At 66.5% G+C, this 20,846-nt stretch overlaps 1 protein-coding gene across 11 annotated transcripts in view; it reads right to left on the minus strand.

Moving 5' to 3' along the window:
* Positions 1–1,039: 1,039 nt before the first annotated feature.
* The window catches only part of ARAP1 (ArfGAP with RhoGAP domain, ankyrin repeat and PH domain 1), a 38,910-nt gene continuing 19,103 nt past the window's right edge, over positions 1,040–20,846 (minus strand). For 7 of the 11 annotated variants that reach the window (XM_072032958.1, XM_072032965.1, XM_072032966.1 and 4 more), the window contains 31 exons: positions 20,121–20,224; positions 19,530–19,658; positions 17,710–17,779; positions 17,381–17,501; positions 17,047–17,252; positions 16,606–16,712; positions 16,318–16,517; positions 16,008–16,093; positions 14,483–14,665; positions 13,282–13,456; positions 12,167–12,301; positions 11,696–11,831; positions 11,269–11,371; positions 10,997–11,192; positions 10,653–10,698; positions 10,284–10,447; positions 9,772–9,984; positions 9,247–9,352; positions 8,875–9,022; positions 8,567–8,650; positions 8,393–8,461; positions 8,139–8,256; positions 6,341–6,454; positions 6,096–6,238; positions 5,557–5,589; positions 4,306–4,388; positions 3,238–3,288; positions 2,740–2,803; positions 2,491–2,646; positions 1,704–1,742; positions 1,040–1,562 (listed from right to left, as the gene is read on the minus strand). In XM_072032958.1, the coding sequence (XP_071889059.1) occupies positions 1,725–1,742; positions 2,491–2,646; positions 2,740–2,803; positions 3,238–3,288; positions 4,306–4,388; positions 5,557–5,589; positions 6,096–6,238; positions 6,341–6,454; positions 8,139–8,256; positions 8,393–8,461; positions 8,567–8,650; positions 8,875–9,022; positions 9,247–9,352; positions 9,772–9,984; positions 10,284–10,447; positions 10,653–10,698; positions 10,997–11,192; positions 11,269–11,371; positions 11,696–11,831; positions 12,167–12,301; positions 13,282–13,456; positions 14,483–14,665; positions 16,008–16,093; positions 16,318–16,517; positions 16,606–16,712; positions 17,047–17,252; positions 17,381–17,501; positions 17,710–17,779; positions 19,530–19,658; positions 20,121–20,224 (3,561 nt within the window). In that variant the 3' untranslated portion in view covers positions 1,040–1,562; positions 1,704–1,724. Of the gene's footprint in view, positions 1,563–1,703; positions 1,743–2,490; positions 2,647–2,739; positions 2,804–3,237; positions 3,289–4,305; positions 4,389–5,556; positions 5,590–6,095; positions 6,239–6,340; positions 6,455–8,138; positions 8,257–8,392; positions 8,462–8,566; positions 8,651–8,874; positions 9,023–9,246; positions 9,353–9,771; positions 9,985–10,283; positions 10,448–10,652; positions 10,699–10,996; positions 11,193–11,268; positions 11,372–11,695; positions 11,832–12,166; positions 12,302–13,281; positions 13,457–14,482; positions 14,666–16,007; positions 16,094–16,317; positions 16,518–16,605; positions 16,713–17,046; positions 17,253–17,380; positions 17,502–17,709; positions 17,780–19,529; positions 19,659–20,093; positions 20,225–20,846 lie in introns of those variants that run through there. The other 4 variants (XM_072032961.1, XM_072032967.1, XM_072032968.1 and 1 more) reach the window with 4 other exon arrangements.

Genomic DNA, 20,846 nt, shown 5'->3' on the forward strand with positions numbered 1-20,846 from the left:
GCAGGCAGGGAACCAGGAGGGAGATGAAGGGAAAACCAAATCCCACCCTTATGGGTCCCAGACCCGATGGGAACCACGGTATTGATGTGGTTCAGCCCAAACCACGGCCGTGGTGGCTCTCAGGCTCTGCTCGTGGCACCAGCCAGCCTCCAGCACAACCCCAAAGGCCAGAATGAGTCCTCAGAGTGAAAAACCCAGCTCGGAGCTACCCGGAGGCTCTGCTCCCCTTTTTTGGGTGCTGCACTGCTCACCTCCCCACCAGCGTGTGCAGCCCTCGGGGGCACCGAGCGCACGGTGCAGGAACCAAAGGGACAGGCAGGCAGCGAGCACATGAGCAGAGCACACGCATGGAGAGGTGCAAATATGCACTTAAAAACACCCAACGAGTGTGCAAACAAGTGTGCAAGCCAGCTGAGTGCACGTGCATGCGTGTGCAGGCACTGAGCACGCAGGCGGGCTCCGAGCGCATGTGCGCAGCACCCGCAGCTCTGCTCCTGGCCGTGGGTGCACGGCTCTGCACACACCCTGCAGCAACCTGTGCCTGCCTGCACCCCAACGTGCTGCTCCTCTGGGGTCTCAGGGATCTTGGGGACCCCTGGCCTGGCTTGCTCTTGACAGACGGACAAGCTGGATGTAGGGCCACGTGGCCATGTGGCAGGGTGCCATTGGTGCCATTGGCAGGGGCTCGGTGCCATTTGGTGCCAACCTGGAGCCCCAAGAGCCACATCCCCACCGGGAACCTCCAAAGGGGGTCCCCAAGGGGTGACCCAGGCTGGGAACACCCCCGGGTGGGACAAACCCCGGCTGTACCCAGCCCTCAGTGGGCTCCTGTGCCCCATCCCCACCCCATGGTGTCCCTGCGCCCCGGGGCTCTCGGTGCCACAGAGTGACAAGGGGTGCCCTTTGGTTTGTCATTTAGCCAGGCTGTAGGAAAGCCCAAGCACGGATTCCACGTCTCTGGAGCAGGCACCCACCCCCCGAGCCCCTCGCAGGGTGTGGGTGCTCCCCACCACCCCCTAAACAGACCCGGACACCCCCGCACCGCTTCCCCCAAAACATTTAATATCAACAAGACGTGGTGCCAGGACGGGGGCAGCTCCCGCCACCCCGCGCCCCCCAGCCAACAGCAGAGGCTGGATCCAGGGGGGGGGGTCTGGCTGAACACAGCCCTCCCAAGCCCCCAAGCCCACCCTGCTGCCCTGCCCGGCACGGGGAGGGGCGCAGACCCCAGGGCTGTGCCACCAGCTCTCCAGGAGCGATGGGGGGGCTGCGGGGCGGGGGCTCTGCGCGTGGTTTTATAGGAAGGATTTAAAAACAGAGGGAGGAGGAGGAGGAGGGGAAGGACGAGCCCCCCGCTGTGGGGTGCCCGGCCGGGCGCTGCCTCCCTGCCCAGGGCTCGGAGCAGCAGCAGCAGCCGGGGTGGGGGCGGCCGGGTTGGCCCAGCCTGGTTCCCCCCGGGGGTCCGTAGCCACTGCCCCGCTGCTGCCGTGTCCCCTCCCGGCTGCCCGTGGGTCACCGCCGCGGTGTCGGTTCCCCGAGGGCTTCCCCGCTCGCAGATGAACCTGGGGGACAAGCAGAGGGTCAGGAAATGGGGTGGGGGGCACCGCTTGTGTCCCCTTTTGCTCCGTGCAAGGCGTTTCTGCGTGCGCCTCCCCACGTGCACCCCGTGCGCCGCGGTCACCCCGGAGGCAGCAGACACCCACCTGCCGTGTCAGGCCTCCAGCTCAGACGTTTCGGAGGAGCTGGGGACAAGGAGAGAGAAAAAAGGCCCCCGTTAATCCCCCGTTGCCTGCACGCCCACCTGGGCATCACCAGCAGCTGGGGGGGGGGGTTCGGGGGAGAAAACCGGGGAGCAAGGGGCAGACCGGAGCGAAGCCCTCGGGGAGCATCCCCAGCAGAGCAGCCCCCATTTCCCAGTTATAAACCCGAGCCAGGCTGCTGTGGGGTGCACCCCAGACCCCAAATCATGCCCTTGGGGCACGGCAGAGGACATCCAGCCGTCCCCGGGGGCGCAGCCATGCACTCGGGTTTATAACAGCAACGAGGTCCCGCGGGGTGCTGGGCTGCCCCCACGGACCCCGTGGCTGAGCGGGGACACCCCAGGCACAGGGGGGGGGACCCCGGCACACAGCAGCCCCCGGGGCAGGACGGCTGTTGTGGGGTCCGGCAGCGAGAGAGCAGGAGGGGAGCTGATCGGTGACCCCATCCCCACGAAAATCACTGCTCCCGCAGCGCCCCTCGCCCTGCATCACACGGTTCGGGGCACCCCAGCTCCCCAGAAAACCCCCAAAAACCCCACAAAGGGGCCGGGAAGGGTGCAGGGAAGGGACATCCCCATCTCCCCGCTCACCCCAGTGTTTCCCAGTAGGGCGATGCCGTTCCATGAGGGTCCCCCCCCCCCGTCCCACCCCGTATGATGCGGTCACCCCAGTGTCTCCCAGTAGGGTGATGCCGTTCCATTAGGGCCCCCCCCGTGTGATGCAGACTCACGGTCAGCGGGTCAGTAGCGAAAGCAGCCACGCTGCTCCTCATCTCGCTCTCATTGCCGCGCAGCGGGATGAGGGAGATGTTACCCAACCTGGCGTCCTGCTGCCTCCGCGACGCCCGCACCTTGCAGGTCTCCGAGGGCCACAGGGCGCCGCCGTGCTGGGAACGGGGGCGGACGCGTTGTGGGGTGAGCGAGGACCCAAATTCGGGGGTCTCCAAACCCACCGTGCGCCCCTAAGGGTTTGGAGTTACCTGCACGTGGAGGAAGGTGGCGAACCACTCCCGTAGGTCGGCCTGGGTGTCACAGCACAGGTACCTGTGGGGACACGGGGACAGCACCCACCCCATGTCAAGGGTGTGCGCCTATGGGGTCACCCGGCACGGTTTGGGGTGGGGATGCCCATTTGGAGCCGGGTGCCTGGGAGCTGTCCGGACCCCAGGATGGGGGTGCCAGGGGTTTGGGGTTTGGCAGCGATGGTGACAAATTGTTGGTGGTGTCACTAGCCAGCTGGGGACACCCACAATCTGATGGGAAAACCCCTGTAGGGTGAGGGGGGAGGCGCAGGGGGTGCGCCCTGGGGGGCACAGATGGACCCCAAAGGGGGCCGGGAGCTGCTGCTCTGCACAGGACCCTACAGCCCCTGGGGGATGAAGGGGACTCGGGGACAGCCAGGGGAAGGATCTGACCCCGTTGGCACGGCTCTGACCGTGGAGACCCCCCCCCGGTGCGGGGTGTCCCCCTGCCCTCACCATTGCTGCTTCTCGTGCTTCTCGTTCTCGTAGAAGACCGTGAAGCCCCAGCTGGAAGGGGAGAGGGGAGAAGATGAGGAACAGCCCCACAGCACTCCCTGGGGTGCCAGGTTTAGAAGTGTTCCTACAGATATCCCCATCCTACAGCCATCCCCATCCTACAGCCATCCCATCCTACAGACACCCCTATCCCTACAACCATCCCCATATCCCTACAACCATCCCCATATCCCTACAACCATCCCCATCCCACAACCATCCCCATATCCCTACAATCACCCCACCCCTACAACCACCCCATCCCCACAACCATCCCCATATCACTACAACCACCCCCATCCTACAACCATCCCATCCTACAACCATCTCACCCTACAACCATCCCACCCTACAGCCATCCCCATATCCCTACAACCATCCCCATATCCCTAGAATCACCCCATCCCTACAACCATCCCCATCCTACAACCATTCCCACCCTACATCCACCCTCATCCCCACAACCATCCCCCTATCCCTACAACCATCCCCATATCCCTACAATCACCCCACCCCTACAACTACCCCATCCCTACAACCATACCCATATCCCTACAACCACCCATATCCCTATAACCATCCCATCCCCACAACCATCCCCATATCCCTACATCCATCCCATCCCACAACCATCCCATCCCACAACCACCCCCATCCTACAACCATCCCCATATCCCCACAACCATCCCCCTATCCCTACAACCATCCCCATAACCCCACAACCACCCCCATATCCCTACAACCACCCCATCCCACAACCATCCCCATGACTGCACACATGCGTGCACACTCACACGCACACTCCGGCCTCCCCCCATCGCCTCCCCCTCGTGCGCAGGGACAGTGCCAGGTCCCCGTCCCCGTCCCCGCGCCATCCCCAGGCTGCAGCCCGCGTCCTGCGAGGCTGCTCTGACATCTGGTGGCAAGAGGCACGGCCACCACGAGCCACCTCCCCGTGGCCACAGCGCCCCTGTCCCTGTCCCCAGGGGGCTGTCCCCAGCAGCAGGGCACCCAGAGGTGCTCGCTCACCACGTCGGCGGCCGGAGCTTCTTCTTGATGCCCAGGTAGACCCGCAGGTTCCTGATGGGCCACTCCTTCTCCGGCTTGTGGCTCTGCGGAGAGAGCTCTGCGTTGGGCTCCCGGCCTGCTCTGGGCTCGCCAAGGGTGAGCAGAGGCACGGGGAGGGTGCCACCACCCCAACACCTCCCCATGCAGAGGGGACAGGGGGAGGAAGGTCCCCCCCGGGGCACGGCACGGTGCTGGCTGCGTTTTGGAGCTGGGAGCAGCACGGGGACGTTTCCCAGCAGATGGCAGCCTGAGATGAGGCACGGGCGGCGTGCTGCAAACGTCCTGCTGTGGGCACGGCACGGCACAGCAGGGAGAAGCACGGTGCAGGATGGCACGGCATGGCACAGTGTGGCACAGCGTGGCACGGCACGGCACGGTTTGGCACGGCACAGCGCGGTTTGGCACGGCGTGGCACGGTTTGGCACGGCACAGCACGGCGTGGCACGGCTTGGCACAGTGTGGCACGGCACGGCACAGCGTGGCACAGCTTGGCACGGCTTGGCACAGCATGGCACGGCACAGAAAAGCAAGGTGCAGCACACCACGGCACGGCACGGCACGGCACGGCAAGCAGGTGCCCCCCCAGGACCGCTCTCACCCCCCTGGGGCGCAGAGGGGAGCCCCAGCTCCGTCCCCAGCTCGCACCATCCGGGGGACCCCTGCCCATCCTCGCGTCCTCTGGGTGCTGACGGAGCTGCGCCCGCACTGGGCAGCCCCCAAAGGTGGGGGGGACGTGGGGAAGCCCCCCCACAGGTGCCCTGCTGCCCCCAGACCTCCTGGTGTCCCCAAACCCTCCTGGTGCTGCCGCTCTCTCGCCATGCCCCGTGCGGTGGCACAAGCCATGCTCCGGCAGCGGGTGGCACACGGGGGGGGCACCTCGGGGCCCCCCCTTAGCACACAAGCGGGTGACTTACAAGGGCCTGATCCAATGCCTGCGGGATGGGGGCGTGAGCCCAATCCCATCCCCTCCGTGCGCCCCCTCCCCGGACCCCGTGCCCAGCTCCTGGGGCGGACCGGGGGATAACGGGGTGCCAGCCGGTGCGTCCCCAAAGCTGGGGGGCCACCTGAGGATAACGGGGGGGACCCTTTTGTTGTCCACCCCCACGGAGGGGCCCAGCACGTGCAGGATTGGATCGGGGTCGAGCCCCAGCAGCCTTGTAAGGGCAGAGGGCCAGGGCTCCTCTGCACGCCCCGGCTCGGCCCCCTACTCACGTTCTCCAGCACGGGGCTCCGCTGCTTCAGGCTCTGTTTAACAGAGGAGCGGGGTTAAACCCGACATGGGGACCCCCAGGAGACCCCCCCCCTGCTGCCCACCAGGCACGCCGGGCCTCGGTAGGTGATGGGGTGGGGGCGGCGGGGATGGAGAGCACCCCCGAGGGATAGGGGAGCACTGGGGCTCCCCCCTGAACCCCTGAGCTAACGGGGCCGGCTCCTGGCTCGTGCCCACCAAGGTCCTGGTTTGGGGGCAGCTCGATTGCTGCTGGCACCAGCCTGCAAAATGCCAGCCCTAAAAGGTGCCAGCCCTAAAAGGTGCCCGCACGATGCCCCACGTGCCAAGGGAAGGGAAGGGAAGGGAACGGAAGGGAAGGGGAAGGGGAAGGGGGAAGGGGAAGGGAAGGGGAAGGGGAAGGGGAAGGGGAAGGGGAAGGGGAAGGGGAAGGGGAAGGGGAAGGGGAAGGGGAAGGGGAAGGGGAAGGGGAAGGGGAAGGGGAAGGGGAAGGGGGAAGGGGAAGGACAAGGGGAATACTCACCCGCACTTCCTTGTAGAGCCGCAGGCAGGTGTGGTTGAGGATGAAGTAGCGGTCGTGGAAGCCGGTGCTGAGGCCGAGCCCCAGCAGGTTCCTCTCCTCCCGAAATTTCATCATGCCGTGCTTGCAGTCGCCCACTCTGCTGGCTGGGAAAGGGGGGCACCCAGGGGGGTCAGGACCCCAGGAGGGGTCCGGGCAGACCCTGACCCCCTTCCTACCCCCCCCGTCCCGCTGCCTGCTGCCCTCACCGAGGTAGATGAGCATGTTCTCCATGGAGAGCTGCTTCTTCACCACCAGGTAGCTGTCGGTGCCCAGGCAGTGCAGGATGGGCAGCACTTTTTCGGAGTAGTGCAGGGGACGCTCTGTTGGGGGACAGGCAGGGCTCGGGGACACGCACGGGGGTCCCCCGGGGAGCGCCAGGTGGCCGCTGAGCCATTGCAATTGCTCAGAATTGCCAAAAAAATATATATATATATATATAAAAAAAATGTGTTGCAATGGCAAAATGCGTGTGGTTTCTAAACACAACGCTGGAGGCCATGGAAAATCTGTACATGTGCTGGCAAAACACGCACGGAGGTAGCTCGTGCACACACATTTCCATCCCATCCCATCCCCATCCCCATCCCATCCCATCCCATCCCATCCCATCCCATCCCCATCCCATCCCCATCCCCATCCCATCCCATCCCCATCCCATCCCCATGCCCCACCCCATCCCATCCCATCCACCCATCCCATCCCATCCCATTCCCCATCCCCATCCCATCCCATCCCCATCCCATCCCCATCCCCATCCCCATCCCATCCCCATCCCCATCCCATCCCATCCCCATCCCCATCCCCATCCCATCCCCATCCCATCCCCATCCCATCCCATCCCCATCCCCATCCCCATCCCATCCCATCCCATCCCATCCCCATCCCCATCCCATCCCATCTCCACCCCATCCCACCCCATCCCATCCCCATCCCCATCCCCATCCCATCCCCATCCCATCCCATCTCCATCCCCATCCCATCCCCATCCCATCCCATCCCATCTCCATCCCCATCCCATCCCCATCCCCATCCCATCCCCATCCCCATCCCCATCCCCATCCCATCCCCATCCCCATCCCATCCCCATCCCCATCCCCATCCCCATCCCCATCCCCATCCCATCCCCATCCCATCCCATCCCCATCCCCATCCCATCCCCATCCCATCCCATCCCCATCCCCATCCCATCCCATCCCATCCCATCCCATCCCATCCCATCCCCATCCCCATCCCACCCCATCCCCATCCCATCCCACCCCATCCCATCCCATCCCCATCCCATCCCATCCCATCCCATCCCATCTCCATCCCATCCCATCCCCATCCCATCCCTATCCCCATCCCATCCCCATCCCCATCCCCATCCCCATCCCATCCCCATCCCCATCCCATCCCCATCCCCATCCCCATCCCATCCCCATCCCCATCCCATCCCTATCCCCATCCCATCCCCATCCCATCTCCATCCCATCCCATCCCCATCCCATCCCCATCCCCATCCCATCCCCATCCCATCCCTATCCCCATCCCATCCCCATCCCATCCCATCCCCATCCCCATCCCATCCCCATCCCCATCCCCATCCCATCCCCATCCCCATCCCATCCCCATCCCCATCCCATCCCCATCCCATCCCATCCCCATCCCATCCCCATCCCATCCCCATCCCATCCCCATCCCCATCCCCATCCCATCCCCATCCCCATCCCATCCCCATCCCATCCCATCCCCATCCCATCCCCATCCCATCCCCATCCCATCCCCATCCCATCCCATCCCATCCCATCCCCATCCCCATCCCCATCCCATCCCCATCCCATCCCCATCCCATCCCCATCCCCATCCCATCCCATCCCCATCCCATCCCCATCCCATCCCCATCCCATCCCCATCCCCATCCCCATCCCATCCCCATCCCATTCCCATCCCCATCCCCATCCCATCCCCATCCCCATCCCATCCCATCTCCACCCCATCCCACCCCATCCCCGCCACCACACCGACCCGCCTCCTCCCTCTCGTTCACTTCGAAGCAGCTCCAGTAGTCCTTCTCCTTCGTGACGATTTTCCTCCGGTCCAGGATCTCGAAGGTGAGCTCCTCGGCCGTCATCGTGGCCGGGATCTGCAGGGGACAGGTCTCTGTCACCCAGTGCCAGCCCTGTCCCCGTGCCGTGCCACCGTCCCCCGGCTCAGAGCCGAGTTTTGGGCACACGACGGGGGTCCCCGTCCCCGCTGCGCCCTCCCCCAGCCCCCCTCACCTTGACGTGCTGCTCCGTCTCCGTCCTCTTCTCCTCCAGGTACACCGTGCAGATGAAATCCCCGGCTTGCTGCAGGGCAGGGGGAAATTCCTCTCACCCACGGCTCCCCACGCACGGGATTTATCCCCCCCCCCCACCGTGTGCCCCCCCCCATGTGCTGCTGCAGGTCCCCACCTGCGTGCCGCTGGACGCTGCCTCCCGCATCTTCATGATGGCCGTGATCTCGTCCTGCTGCTTCTTCATCTCTTGGTCGTTGACCTGCCAAGGAGGGGAACCTGGGGGTCATGGGGATGCAGCCCCCACCCCGTGTGCCTCCAAAATAAGGAGAATTTTTGGGAAGAGCAGGACCGCCTCCCTCCTGCCGCCCCCATCCCTTGGGGAGCCACCCGTGCGTCGGCACGGGCGGGTGCCGGGGGTCCTGCAGCAGCCCCCACCCGAGGGCAGAGCTTTTTGGGTTCGAGTTTTACGCATCCAAACCTTACATTGAAAATCTTGACGTAGTGGCTGATGAGGTCCTCCACTACCCGGCCCGCCTTGTAGTCCTTCCCGTCCGTCTGGAAGAGCGTGGGCCCGAAAACGATGGCCAGGTTGTGCGTGTTCATCTGGTTGTCCCCCGAGAAGCGCTGCACCCTGCGGGGCACCCCATGATGATTCCTGCCCCGTGCCACCCCCCCGGGACCCCCATCCGGGACGTGGTGCTCAGCTTGGAGCACCTCTACTCCCCAAATCCTCATCCATCTCTTGCTTGGGATGAAGAGGAGGAGGGATGAAGGCTCTCCTGCACCCCACACCCCCAAAGAACCCCACAGAAAATGGGGCGATGCCCCACGGGGCGTTGGGGACCCTCAACGTACCGAAAGAGGTGGTTGATGAGCGCCTTCAGCGTGGCCCTGTTCACCGTGGGGAGGGTCTCCAGGAGCTGCCGGTACTCCCCGATCTTCGCCTCCTCATCCTCCAGCGCTGCGAGGGGGAAAAATGCAAGCATGAAGGGGCGTGAAACCACGATGAAGACCCCCACCCACCCCAGGTCCCACCTCGGAGCCTCCCACCCCATCACCGAGCTGTTGGGGCTGGCGTACCCCAGATTTTTTGGCTGTTTGGCACCCGGGTGCTTCCAACCCTGGTGCTGGGGGGCTGGATCCAGGAGCAAAGGGCGAGCCCCCCCCCTAGCCACACCTGGGTGCGGGGACGGCGGGCGCATTCCTCTCCCCACCCCGGGCTCGGCGCCCGGCGGCTCTGACTCACGGCCACCGTGCCGGCCAAGGGAAACATCTGGACCCCAGATGCGCAACGAGAGGAGCGAGCAGGGAGGGGGCCAGGCTCAGCTTTTCGGCACCGGGACGCCCCCTCCCCGCCCTCCCCGTGGCCCTCGCCCTCACCCGTGGCCCGCAGCCAGTCCTGGCTCCAGCGTCGGGTGAAGAGCCCGTCGCCCAGGTCGCGGAAGAAGCGCTTGAGGGTGTTGGCGACGTCGTCCACGTGGTGCTCGCCCTCCTTCAGGCGCACGCTGCGGGCGTCGCGGCGCAGCATCTCCAGCAGGCTGGTGGTCTTCGAGTTCTGCCCGCTCTTGCGGTAAATCCCCTCGGACGTCAGCCCTGGGGCAGAGCAGAGCCACCACCAGCGCTGAGCCCCCGGGAGCGCCGCGGTTTGGCCACCACCCACCCGCGCTGGCTCGCTCATCAAAGGGTCCCCGAGGGGGGGACGCGGTGCTCCCCACCCTGCAGGTGCTCCCCAGGCCACCGAGGAGCCGTGGGCAGGAGCCAAGCCCCGCTCCAGCCTCCCAAGAAGCCGGAGGAGATGCTCGGGGAGGGAGGAAAAAGGGTCTGGGGCTGCCCCTTGCCATGGCACGTTGATGGGGTGACCCGAACCGACCCCGTCCAGCGAGGGCGCGTACCGCACTGCGTGATGTAGTCGATGCAGCGGTCCACCAGCATGGGGACGTCCCCCTCGGTCAGCTGCTGCTCCGACAAGGTGTCCCCCGAGCTGCCCGCAGCCTTCTGGATGGCGTGCACCCAGCCCAGGAAATCCAGCCTCCGCTCGCCCTGGATGTACAGCGTCCTGCCGGCGGCCGCGGAGCTCAGCGGGGGCCCAGATGCCCCCTTCCCAAACCCATAAGCACGGTCCCGGACCCCAATCTGGGCTCCCCCGAGGGTGAAGGCATCCCAGGAGCATGGTGGGCTTGGGCAGGGGGGGATATTTTGCTGGAGGGGGGCTGATCCCCACCCACCCTCCAGCCAGGCTGCGCCACCAGCTCCGCGTTTACCTCCGCCTCTCCACCAGCACCAGCACCTCGTTGTCTCCCTGGATGGCTGCGAAGGGAAGGCAGGAGCCCGTCAGCAGCCGCCCAGCTCCAGCCCAGGCTGGGGGAGCAGCAAGGAGGAAGAGGATGGAGAGGAGGAAGAGCTGCCAGGGGAAGCACCCTGCCCAAAAGAGGGTCCCCGAGCTCCCAGGACGTGGCAGCGGCACCCACCAGACCCCCACCACGAGCACCCTGCTGGCTGCCACCGGGCTGGATAACCCCACAGCAGCTTGGGACAGGGTCTGTCCCCCCCAGGACCCCCTTCCAGCCTGACCGTGGGTCCCACGGGGGGGGCACGGGGCACCTACAGAGCTCCTGCAGCTTGCGCAGCTGGAGAGCCTCGTGGCGCTCGCTGTCCTCGAAGCAGACGTAGAGCGTGGAGCCGGCCAGGGCGAACCAGCCCTCCTTGGCACGCTCCAGGTTGAGCCCCCCCTTGTAGAGCAGGCGGCCGATCCTCTCGAAATCGTGGCTCAGCAGCTCCTCTGCGTGGGGAGGGACGAAGGACTGGGGAGGGGGCACGGGAGGGATGTCAGCGCGCAGCCCCCGGCCCCCACGCCGGCCCCAGGTCCCCAGTGCCCACCTTGGCGATGGACTTGAGCCATTCCCGAGCGGCCTCGGGGCAGTCCAGCCCGAAGAGGTAGAGCCTCTCCGACTCGATGTACACCTCAAAAGTGCTCTCGATCCTGCAGGAAGAGAATTTCGAGGAACCTCAGTGCCCGGGGAGCATCCGCGGCACGAGCGGAGAGGGGCTCAGCCCCACCGATGGTCCCGCTGACTGGGGACCCCCCAGCACATCCCCAGGGCTCCCGAGTGCTTTGCACACTCTGCCAGAGACCCAAGATGTTAGCAAAAAGCTTGAAAAGAATAAAATATTAAACAGGCTCCTTGCAAAATGGGCAGCTCAGTGCCATCGGGGCCGGGCAGCAGCTCCGTGGAGAGGGGACAGGGGGGCCCGGAGGGGACAGGGGGACCAGAGGGGACACGGGGGAATTTGGGGACAGCCTTACCCGTGGGTGTGGGGTGGGTTGTTCACCAGGCACACGATGTCCCCCGCCTTGATCTCGCCGTTGGGCACGGCGTTGCGGTCGTTCTCGTAGTAGCTGAGGACGCCGTCGTGCAGCGTGCACCACCGCCGGCTGAACTCTGCGTGGCACAGGGGGGTGCTCAGCAGCCCCTCATGCTCCGGCCACTTGGGGCCACCCAAGACCACCCCAAGGCCACCAAAAGCCACCCGAGACCACCCACCAGCCCACCAGCTCAGGGCACAGCCCCTCGCTCCCAAAACCTCTCCAAAACCTCTCCAAAACCTCTCCAAAACCTCTCCAAAAGCAGGCTGCCTGGCTCGCTCCGCACCCCTGCCTGTCTCACCATTGCCCTGGGGAGCTGGGGATGCTGCAGCCCCTCCGCCCTCTCTCCCTGCTGGGGCTCTCCAACCCCCCGCACCCCTTTTCCCCCCCTCCCCGAGGGCCCCCGCGTACCTTCCTGGCCCTTCCTCTCGTTGACGGGCTTGGCCATGGAGGGGGTTTTGTAGAGGAAGCCGTTGTGCGTGACGCAGGGCAGCAGCACCGAGTAGTGCTTCTCCTCGCCACCCCCCACCTCCAGGCGTGGCGTCTCTGCGGAGGGGGAGAAGAGCCTGGCACGGGGCTGGGAGGGGGGCTACGGGGCCGTGAAATGCCCCCCGAGGCTGGGGGTTTCCCCTGCCAGAGCCCCCGTGCAGCCGCAGAGCCGCTGGGCACCGCGGGATGAGCTCAGGGGCTCGGGTTTCTCCGCTTCGCACGGAGGGGGCCTCGCTGCAGCTGCTCTCCCAGCCCTTTTTTTGTGCTGACAGCTCCAAAATCGCAAGGCCAGACCCCTCCTGGGCCAGCTCCAGCTCAGCGGGAAGGGCTTGGACGGGACTGGAGACTTGGGAAGGGTTTGGAGGGAGGAGGTGGCTGCAGCCCACGCTGGCGCTGGCCCGGCCCTGGTTTGGGGTCTGGGGCTCGCTCCCCGTGCACCTCCAGGCGTCCATCCCGCAGTGGGGATGCTCGTGGGGATGTCCCCAAGCACCAGCACCGCTCCCTCCCGGGCAGCACCAGGGCTCCCCAAAATGCCCGACGTGGCACAGCCTCTCCCCTCCTGCCCCAACCCAGCTCCTGGGCACCTCTGGGGCTTTCCCAACAGGGCCAGACGAACCCAAAGGTGCAAAAATTCCAGAGAGGGGCAGAAATCAGGGGCTGGGGGGCAGCAGGAATGCAGAACAAGGCTGCGGGGTGGCAGGAGCTGAGCTGAGCCCGGAGGCGGCTGCGGGCTCAGGAATTCGGGGCGGATCGCAGGGCTCCTGCGGTCCCGCTCTGGTATTTTGGTTTGGGGCTGGAACCCGGCGCGAGCAGAGCCCGGCTGGGTCACACAGGGCTGCCTTGTTCTGCACACAGCAGCGCCCCGTGGCACAGCCAGGATCAGCCCCAAAAGTCTCTGCCTCTCCCCAGGACAGGGGACACCTGGAGACCCCCAGGGGACCCTCGGGGATACCCAGGGACCCCCGGGGATACCCAAGGGACACCCGGGGACACACAGGGACACCCAGGGGACACCCGGCGGTGGGGACAGCCCTTACCCGAGGTCTTGTTGTGCAGCAGGAACTCCATCTGCAGCCTCTGCCCGCTCTTCTCAGCCAGCGCCAGGGGGACGGGGCACTGGGGGTCCCCGGTGGCGCACGTCACCGCCGCCCCGCAGAAGACCAGGGCCTGGGTCTCGGCCAGGTCGCTGGTGGTGACGGCCGCACACAGGGCCTGCGACAGAGCAGGGGGGACAGGGGGTGAGCTCCGAGCCTGCCCTCGAGGCTGTGTGGCTCCAGGGGTGGGGGGCGAGACCCCCAGCGAGGAGCCAGCCCCGCGAGGACGCAGCAAGGGGAAGGAGCCGGGGAGCTTGGCCGGGTTCCTCCCAGCCGCCGCCGGGGCAGGACAAAGGAGGGAGAGAGAAAGTTTTGGAGCTGGCGAATCCCTCCCTTAAGGAGCCCGGGGTGAAGTCATCCGGCAGTGGGGTGGGACGGGCTCTTGGAGCAGAAAAACAAACAAGCCCACATGTGAATTCCCGCGGCCGCCGGCACGGCGCGCCCCCGGCTCTTGTGCAAACAGCGGCGCGGCACCGAGGGGAGCTGCACAGCCCCAAGGCACGGGGAGGCAGCACCCCGGGGTGGCTGCCACAGCACCGGGGGCACCAGGCTGTCCCGCTCCCAGTCCTGCTCGCAGCTGGGATGGGAACCAGTGGGATCGTCGTGCCCCGCTGGGAGCGCCTGACCCCAGTGCTTGGGGAGGTTTTGGGGTCAGGGGGTGGTGGAGGTTGGTGGGGAGGGTGCTGGAAGCAGGGCACCCATCGTGCCAGGGTCAGGCAGGGCATGGGGCTGCGGTGGGACCCAGGGATCCCAAAGTTTTGGGAATAACACAAGGGGTGCTTCGCCCAGGCTGGGAACAGAGCTGCCATCCCAGCTGGCTGTGCCCCGTAGCGGTGCCACCCTGTCCCCTCGGGGCTCCCATCCCTCCTGGAGACCCCAGGCTAAGGCTGGGGGGGACACAGGGAGACCCTTAGAGGCTGGGCTGATCCAGGCAGGGAGGGAGGCAGGGATGGAGACCACCCACCCCCCTGCAAACCAGGACCAAAACCCCCTCCCCAGCACCCCAACGGGGCGTCCCCAACCTGGAACCATTCCCACCGCCCACAAAGTCCACATCCCCACCCCGAGAACGAGGGGAGACCTCGCTCCTGTGCTTTTTGGGACCCCCCCCCAAGGGGCGACACCCGTCCCCAGGACCACTGACCCTGTCGAGCTCCTCCTGGTTGCCGAAAAGCGGGTGGTAGCGGCGGTACTTGCCCTCGCGGTACTTGGCGATGAGGAAGCGCCGCCGGTCCTGGCTGCTGCTGCCGGGGCCGATGGCCTCGCTGGGGGGCACGTTGGCGGCCCAAAACTGGTTGGCCACGGCGTTGCCGATGTGGTGGAAGAGCTGCGGGGACAAGGGGAGGCCGGCGTGGCTGGGGGACGGGGTGGGACGGGGTGGGATGGGGTGGGACGGGCTCTGTGGGGCTGGGGGAGCCTGCAGGGAGCTTGCCAGCCCACCCCAAAACGGTGATGCTGAGGCTCTCCGGGTGCAGGCAGGAGGAAGAAGAAGGCGGCGTGCACAAGGAGTGGAGAGCACGGGTGGGTGGGTGGGCAGGGGGCGAGGGGCTGAGCCTAGGGTGGGGGAGCACCCGCCCGCCGCTGCGCTGCGCCGCGGCGTGACCCTAACCCGGCCCCGGCTCCAGGCAATTCTTCCCCTGCAATCCTTCCACTCCCCTTCCTGCCCCAGAAAAAAAAAAAAAAAAAAAGCACATCTGGAAAGCAGCACCGAGAGCCCGGGAGGGGATTTAAAGAGCTCTCCGCAGCCCCTCGCCACCCCGCTCCCTGACCCCATGGTGCACAGCCCCCGTTTTGCCCCCCGGGGCCGGGAGGTGCATTTCTGCCCCGCGTTCGGCGTTGCAGCCTTGTGGCAGCCGTGCCCGCCTGCTGCTGTGCCATGAAGCAGCAAAATTTGCCCTGGGGACACTTTTTGGAGATGGCATCACCCCAGTGAACCTCCCTGGGGGTGCTCATTGAGCGTCCCCGTGCCCTTTGGGGTGATGCAGAGCAGGAGAGGGATGGAGCTGGGGTGCACGGGGGGCACGGAGCAGGCTGGGGCGCACGGGGATGTTTCCAGAGCTCTCCACGAGCCCGGAGGGGTTAACGGCAGCCTTCCAGGAAAGGGGAGGATCGGGGCTGCAGCTGGAAGGCTTTGGGCTGGGGAGCAGACAGCCCGGAGGCGGGGGCTGCAGGGTGGGACAGGGGCAGGAATGCAGGACCCGCTGGGGCCGCGGCACCGGGGCGCACGGCCAGGGCGGCACAGACCCCGTGCCACGGGGCGGGCAGCAGGGTGGCACGGTGCTGGGGACGAGGTTTGGGGCCAGCTTAGGGTTTTTTCCAGCGGCCCCACAACCCACAAGGGCCCCCGGTGCTGCTGAGAACCTCGGTGCCGTGTCAAAGCCCACCCCAACGCCCACCCCTGGTGCTGGTGTTGCCAAATTCTTCCTCCTGCCCGGCCCTGGGGTCACCCCGTGGGTGCGCAGGTGCCTTCTGCCCCCCAGCTTGGGCGTGAAGCCCCCCTCGTGCCCCCAGGGTGCACCGCAGGGATGGGGGCAGGGGGCTGCTGGTGGTCCCCTCCCTACCCGAGTCACGGCACGGGTCGGGATGGGGATAACAGTGGGGGCTGCGATGGGGGGGGACATGGGGTGGCTGCCCCCAGAGCAGATTTCGGAGCCCATCCGTGCCGCTACCTGGATCAGCTCCTCCGTCCACACCTTCCTGTCCATCTTCAGGCTTCGGACCTTGGTGATGCCGGGCCCCAGGCCCCGGTGCTCCCCTGGGGGGGGGTGAGAGGAGCCGTTAGGACCCCCCTTTGGGGTCAGGGGGGGCGCAGAGCCGTGCCCCTCTCCCCCCAAACCCTCCTGCGCTGCACCACGGACCGAGCAGGGGAGGTTTTGGGGAGCCCCCTCTCCCCGATGCCGGGTGCCATTTGGAGAGGGGCCGGGTGCCGGGGCGCACGCAGCACCCCAGGGTGCTGAGGGGGGGGGGGGGGGGCGTTACCTGCACATCTCTTGCAGATGACGACGCAGAGGTTGATGGAGGCCCAGTCGGGCTGGGGGGAGCCGCAGTCGGCGCAGAAGCGGTTGGGCTCCAGCGCCCAGATCCTCTCCGCCACCTCCGAGTTGGAGAGCGCCTCGGCGATGGCGTGCCGCATGGCCTCCACCCACTCCTCCTTCTCCTGCTCCGACTCGGCCGAAAAGCTGCCGGCGGGGAGGGGGGGTGAGGGAGGGACGGCCGTGGGGAAGAGGGGGCTGGGGGGCACCCCGTTGTCCCCCTCCCTTTGCTCACCTGAAGATCCTGTAGGGCGTCGTCAGGTCGAAGCCCCTGCGGTCCACCTCCTTGACGTTGCCCACGTTCATCTCGATGTAGGTGATGCCGATGCCCTGCCGGTAGTCCTGGGGGGGCAAATGGGGAGGGGGTGGGCAGAGAGGTGAGGGAGGGCCGCCTCCCCCCCTCCGGGGACCCCACGCACACCCCCAACCCCGGGGCGCTCAAGGTTTGGGATGGAGACGCCACCAACCCAATTGGAGACGCCACCAACCCATTGCACCCAGTGGGTGCAATGCTCCTGGGGTCCCCAAATCCCATTAAGGGGGTCTGCAGCTTGGGGTCTGCCACCCTTGGGGTCTCCCCTCCCCATTTTGGGGAGCCCCAGCTCATTGCTGCTCTACCCCGGCTGCCAAAACGATGGGCGGGGGTCCCCATGCAGAGCGCACCCCCGGCACCCACCTCCGAGTTCTTGTAGAGGAAAACTTTGTCCCCGGCCACGGCCACGAAAAGCTTGTGCTTGAAGCCCCGCAGCTCCAGGAAGCCGCTCTTATCCGCGGGCTCCGTGGCATCGGGGGCGTTTGGGGGCACGGGGGTCCTCTCTGGAGCTTTCCCCTTGCGCTCCTCCGCCACCTGCTGCAGGGTCTGCATCCACTCGTTGCGGTCGGCTGCGGGGTCGGAGCACAGAGGGGTCAGGGCTGGGGCTGGGGGGGCTCATCCGAAGGGCCAGGGGGCTGCCAGGAGGAAGGGAGCAGCCCCAAAATGGGGTCGGGGCTGGTGTCCCCCCAGCGCTCACCGTCACTCTCGGCCCGAAAGACGAAGTTGCGGTTGGTGGTGACCACCTCGAATTTCTGGTCCCCGACGCTGGCTACGCGGGAGATGGAGGAGACGGGGATGAAGCGCTTGGAGTAGGCGTCCTGGGGGGGGACACGGGGTGGGGGGAGAGAGGCACCGTCACCACCACCGCCTCGGAGATGGGTTGGGAACGACCCCGGGCTGGGGTTTGGGGCACCTCGCTCCCGTGGTGCGCCGGGGACGTTGTCCCTTGGCACCTCCGTGCCACCAGGACGCCCAGAGGGATGCCGTGGGGGGCTCGGTGCCCCCCCCCGACACCTCCCCCCTCACCTTCTCGCTGTCGAAGTAGCGGAGGTAATCGGCGTCCAGCTTCACCCAGCGCTTCTGGTAGATGTAGGAGCTGGGGAGGGACAGGAGGGGCGCGTTGGAGGGGACGGGGGAACCCAAAACGCACCCCGGGGGGGCTTGGGGAGCACCCAGATGGGAGCACAAAGGGGGCCGGGACAGGTCGGGCACGGGGACCCCAACACAACGCGGACCCCTGCGTGGGTTTGGGTGCAGAAAGGAGGCGAGCCCCCGGCTGCAGCAGCGCCCTCAGCCCCCCCCAAATCCCCCCCATGTGCCCTTGAACCCGGGGCCTCTCCGCCTGTGCCTTCACGCCCCAGTTGCCGACAGCCCGGGGCCGCCTCACCATCGACCCTGGTGGCAGCAGCGGGGGGGGAGCGGGGAGGGTTTGTGCTTTCCTGTGAGCCGAGAGCGGGGGGGCTGCCCCTAAAAGCACCCCGTGAGATGCTGACCCCAATTAGCAATCGCTGCCAGAGCCCCCCCGGGTCGGTGGCGTCCCCGTTCCCTGCAGGGCCCCCCCGGGCACCTCGCGCCCTCGGTGCGCATCAGCATCACCGGATAGGGGCGCAGGGGGACAGGACACCCCGAAGCCCCCTGGCACCCCCCCAAAAGCCTCCGGCAAAGCCCCGGGAGCCCCCCTTGGTGCCCCCCCAGCTTCGTGGGCTGTTGCTTAAGCACTTGTTTGTTCAGGAAAGGATTTCAGCACCGCCACACGTGACCCCGCCGCGCTCGGCCTTTACGGAAGGAGGAAATCCTTCTTGAGGCTCTGGGCTCTTCCACCGGCCCTCCCGTTCCCAATTTTCATCCCGCAGAAACCCCTCGGCCCTCCCGGCTGCCTTTAGGCACTCAGGGTTAGGAATTTGTTGTTTTTTTTGGTTTTTCTTCCAGTGCCTTCCCCAGGCTCCGGCTCCCCACCCAGGGAGCAGCTTCCCCCCGGCTCCCCGGGGAGCTCTGCGCGGCTCTCACTTCCCCAAAACCAGCCCCGGGTTCCTCCTCCCTGGGGGATTCAGGCCTTGGGGTTTCCTCGTGGCTGGTGTTAAGGTGCAGGTGGGGGACCCGGGGCTCCCTCAGAGTCTTCCCCGTGCCACCCCTGGGTCCCACGGGGAAGTGCAGGGGTGCAGAGCCCCGGGGTAAGGGGTTGGCACACAAACCACTTTATTGAGGTCTGTGTGCCCCTGGGTGTTATCCCCCAATAACCCACAGGTGGACGCAGCAGGAGTGCTGCCAGAAAAGCCTCCTGCAGAGATCTCAGTGAATAAAATAAAATCTGAGCCCTGTGGGGAAGGCAGGACAGCCGTGCCGGTGGTGCGAGGCAGCCTGAAGCCACCACTTCTCCCCCAGACAGCAGCTTTCCGGGACTGCTGCCACCCCCAGGTCTTCCCCGGAGCGAGCAGTGCTCATTTCCCAAAAACCCGACCCCACAGTGCTTGGACAGGGGGAAGCTGGAGCTGCAAAGTCAGGCCGGGACGTGCGAGGCTCAGCGCTTGGAGAGCCGCAGCCCCCATCCCGCTCCCCAGCCCCATTCCCCTCATCCAGCCTCCCTTCGTGCTTCTCCTTCCTCCCCCCAGCTCCCTCCTTCCTCCTCCTCAGCCAGCTCAGCGCACCCGCTCGGAGAAAGAGCCTTTCACTAAAACCAGCCGCTTTTAACCCAAACCAGGAGGCAGGAGGTGGCCGCAGGAGCCCCTTTCTACCAGAGCGCACCGCCTCCCCCAGCGAGCAGGACCCACAAGGGGGAAAAAGACAGCAAGGGGGTGACACGGACAGCACGGGGAGGGCAGAGGGGCTGCACCCCAAATCTCACTCACCCCTGCGGCGGGTTCTTGTCCAGCCACCCCGCTCGGATGGTGGGGGAGAGCTGCGGGGTGGCCGAGCGCTCCATGCCGTCGCCGAGTGTGCCGGGGCTGGGGCCGTCGTCGCTCCAGCCTCTGCCTGCGCTGGGGAGCGGGAGCCAAGCAGGGGGGGGGGGGGTTATGAGATGGTGAGGGGGTGGGCACGGCCCCCCCTGCACCGCTCAGAGCCCTGGGGTATGGAGTGATGCAGGCGTGCACGTGCACCCCCGTGCGCACCCCCCCGTGCGCGCACGCATCTTGGGCATCACCAGCGGCGCGCGCACCCAGGCGAGTGCCCCCTCCCCAAATGCTTACAGCCCCCTCCCCAAATGTTTACACCCCCTCCCCAAATGTTTACAGCCTCCCCCGAATGTTCACAGCCTCTCCCGAATATTTACAGCCCCCCCTGTGCACGCACAGCCCGTCACACGCACCCCCCCCCCGGCCTCGCACACGCGCGCTCCTGCCCGCACGGCGCCGCGCACGGCCCCTGCCCGCGCACGCTGGCACGGCCGCAGGCAGGCAGACGTGAACACGCACACGAGGAGCGGCAGGAGGAGCCCCTACTTGGCCGGGGGAGCATCGTAGTAGTCCTCGATGAGCTCGTCCTCGCTGAAGAGGCTGTTGAAGCGCAGGGACCGCGGCCGACCCGTCACGGCCTCAGCATCCTCCTGCGGGGACACACGGGGGTGACACCGGCAGCCCTGCACCCTCCCTGCTCCACACCAGGGCGTTTTGGTGGGGGGGGCTGAGCCCCTCCGGCCACCCCCTGCACCCAGCAGGGTGCTGAGCACCCCCCGCAGCTCGCAGCACCACCACCAGCTAGGGATGCCCATGGAGAGGCAGGGAAAGAGGGCGCAAAATGCGGCGGCACCGCCTGCATCGCTCCCTTTTTGAAGCTTCCAGCAGTGCCCGAGGCTCTGCGAGGTGCCGTGGTGCTTCTGGATGGTCCTGGATAACCCCCCCGGGCAGGGGGTGGCACGGTTGGGGCCAGGGGAAGGCAGTGCACATCGCCAGGAAAAGGATGGTGAGGGCTCCAGGTGCTCAGCGCGCCGCAGCCCCCAAAATCAGCCCAGACCCGCAGGAGTTCAGCGCGTGGTGGATAAAAATCCCAAATCCAGGCAATCAATGTTGGCTGCGATGCTGCAGCCGTCCACTAGCACGCACTCTGTGCACGCCAGCCCACAGGGAGGCTGCATTTGGGTGAAGCAGTGGGCTCGCAGAGCACCCTGCCCCTCCGCCCCGACCCCAAGCCGTGCCCAAAAACCCACCCAGGACCAGCACCACCATGGG

The sequence above is a fragment of the Anas platyrhynchos genome, chromosome 1 (assembly GCF_047663525.1).
Source record: "Anas platyrhynchos isolate ZD024472 breed Pekin duck chromosome 1, IASCAAS_PekinDuck_T2T, whole genome shotgun sequence".
In the NCBI taxonomy this organism is placed as follows: Eukaryota; Metazoa; Chordata; class Aves; order Anseriformes; family Anatidae; genus Anas; species Anas platyrhynchos.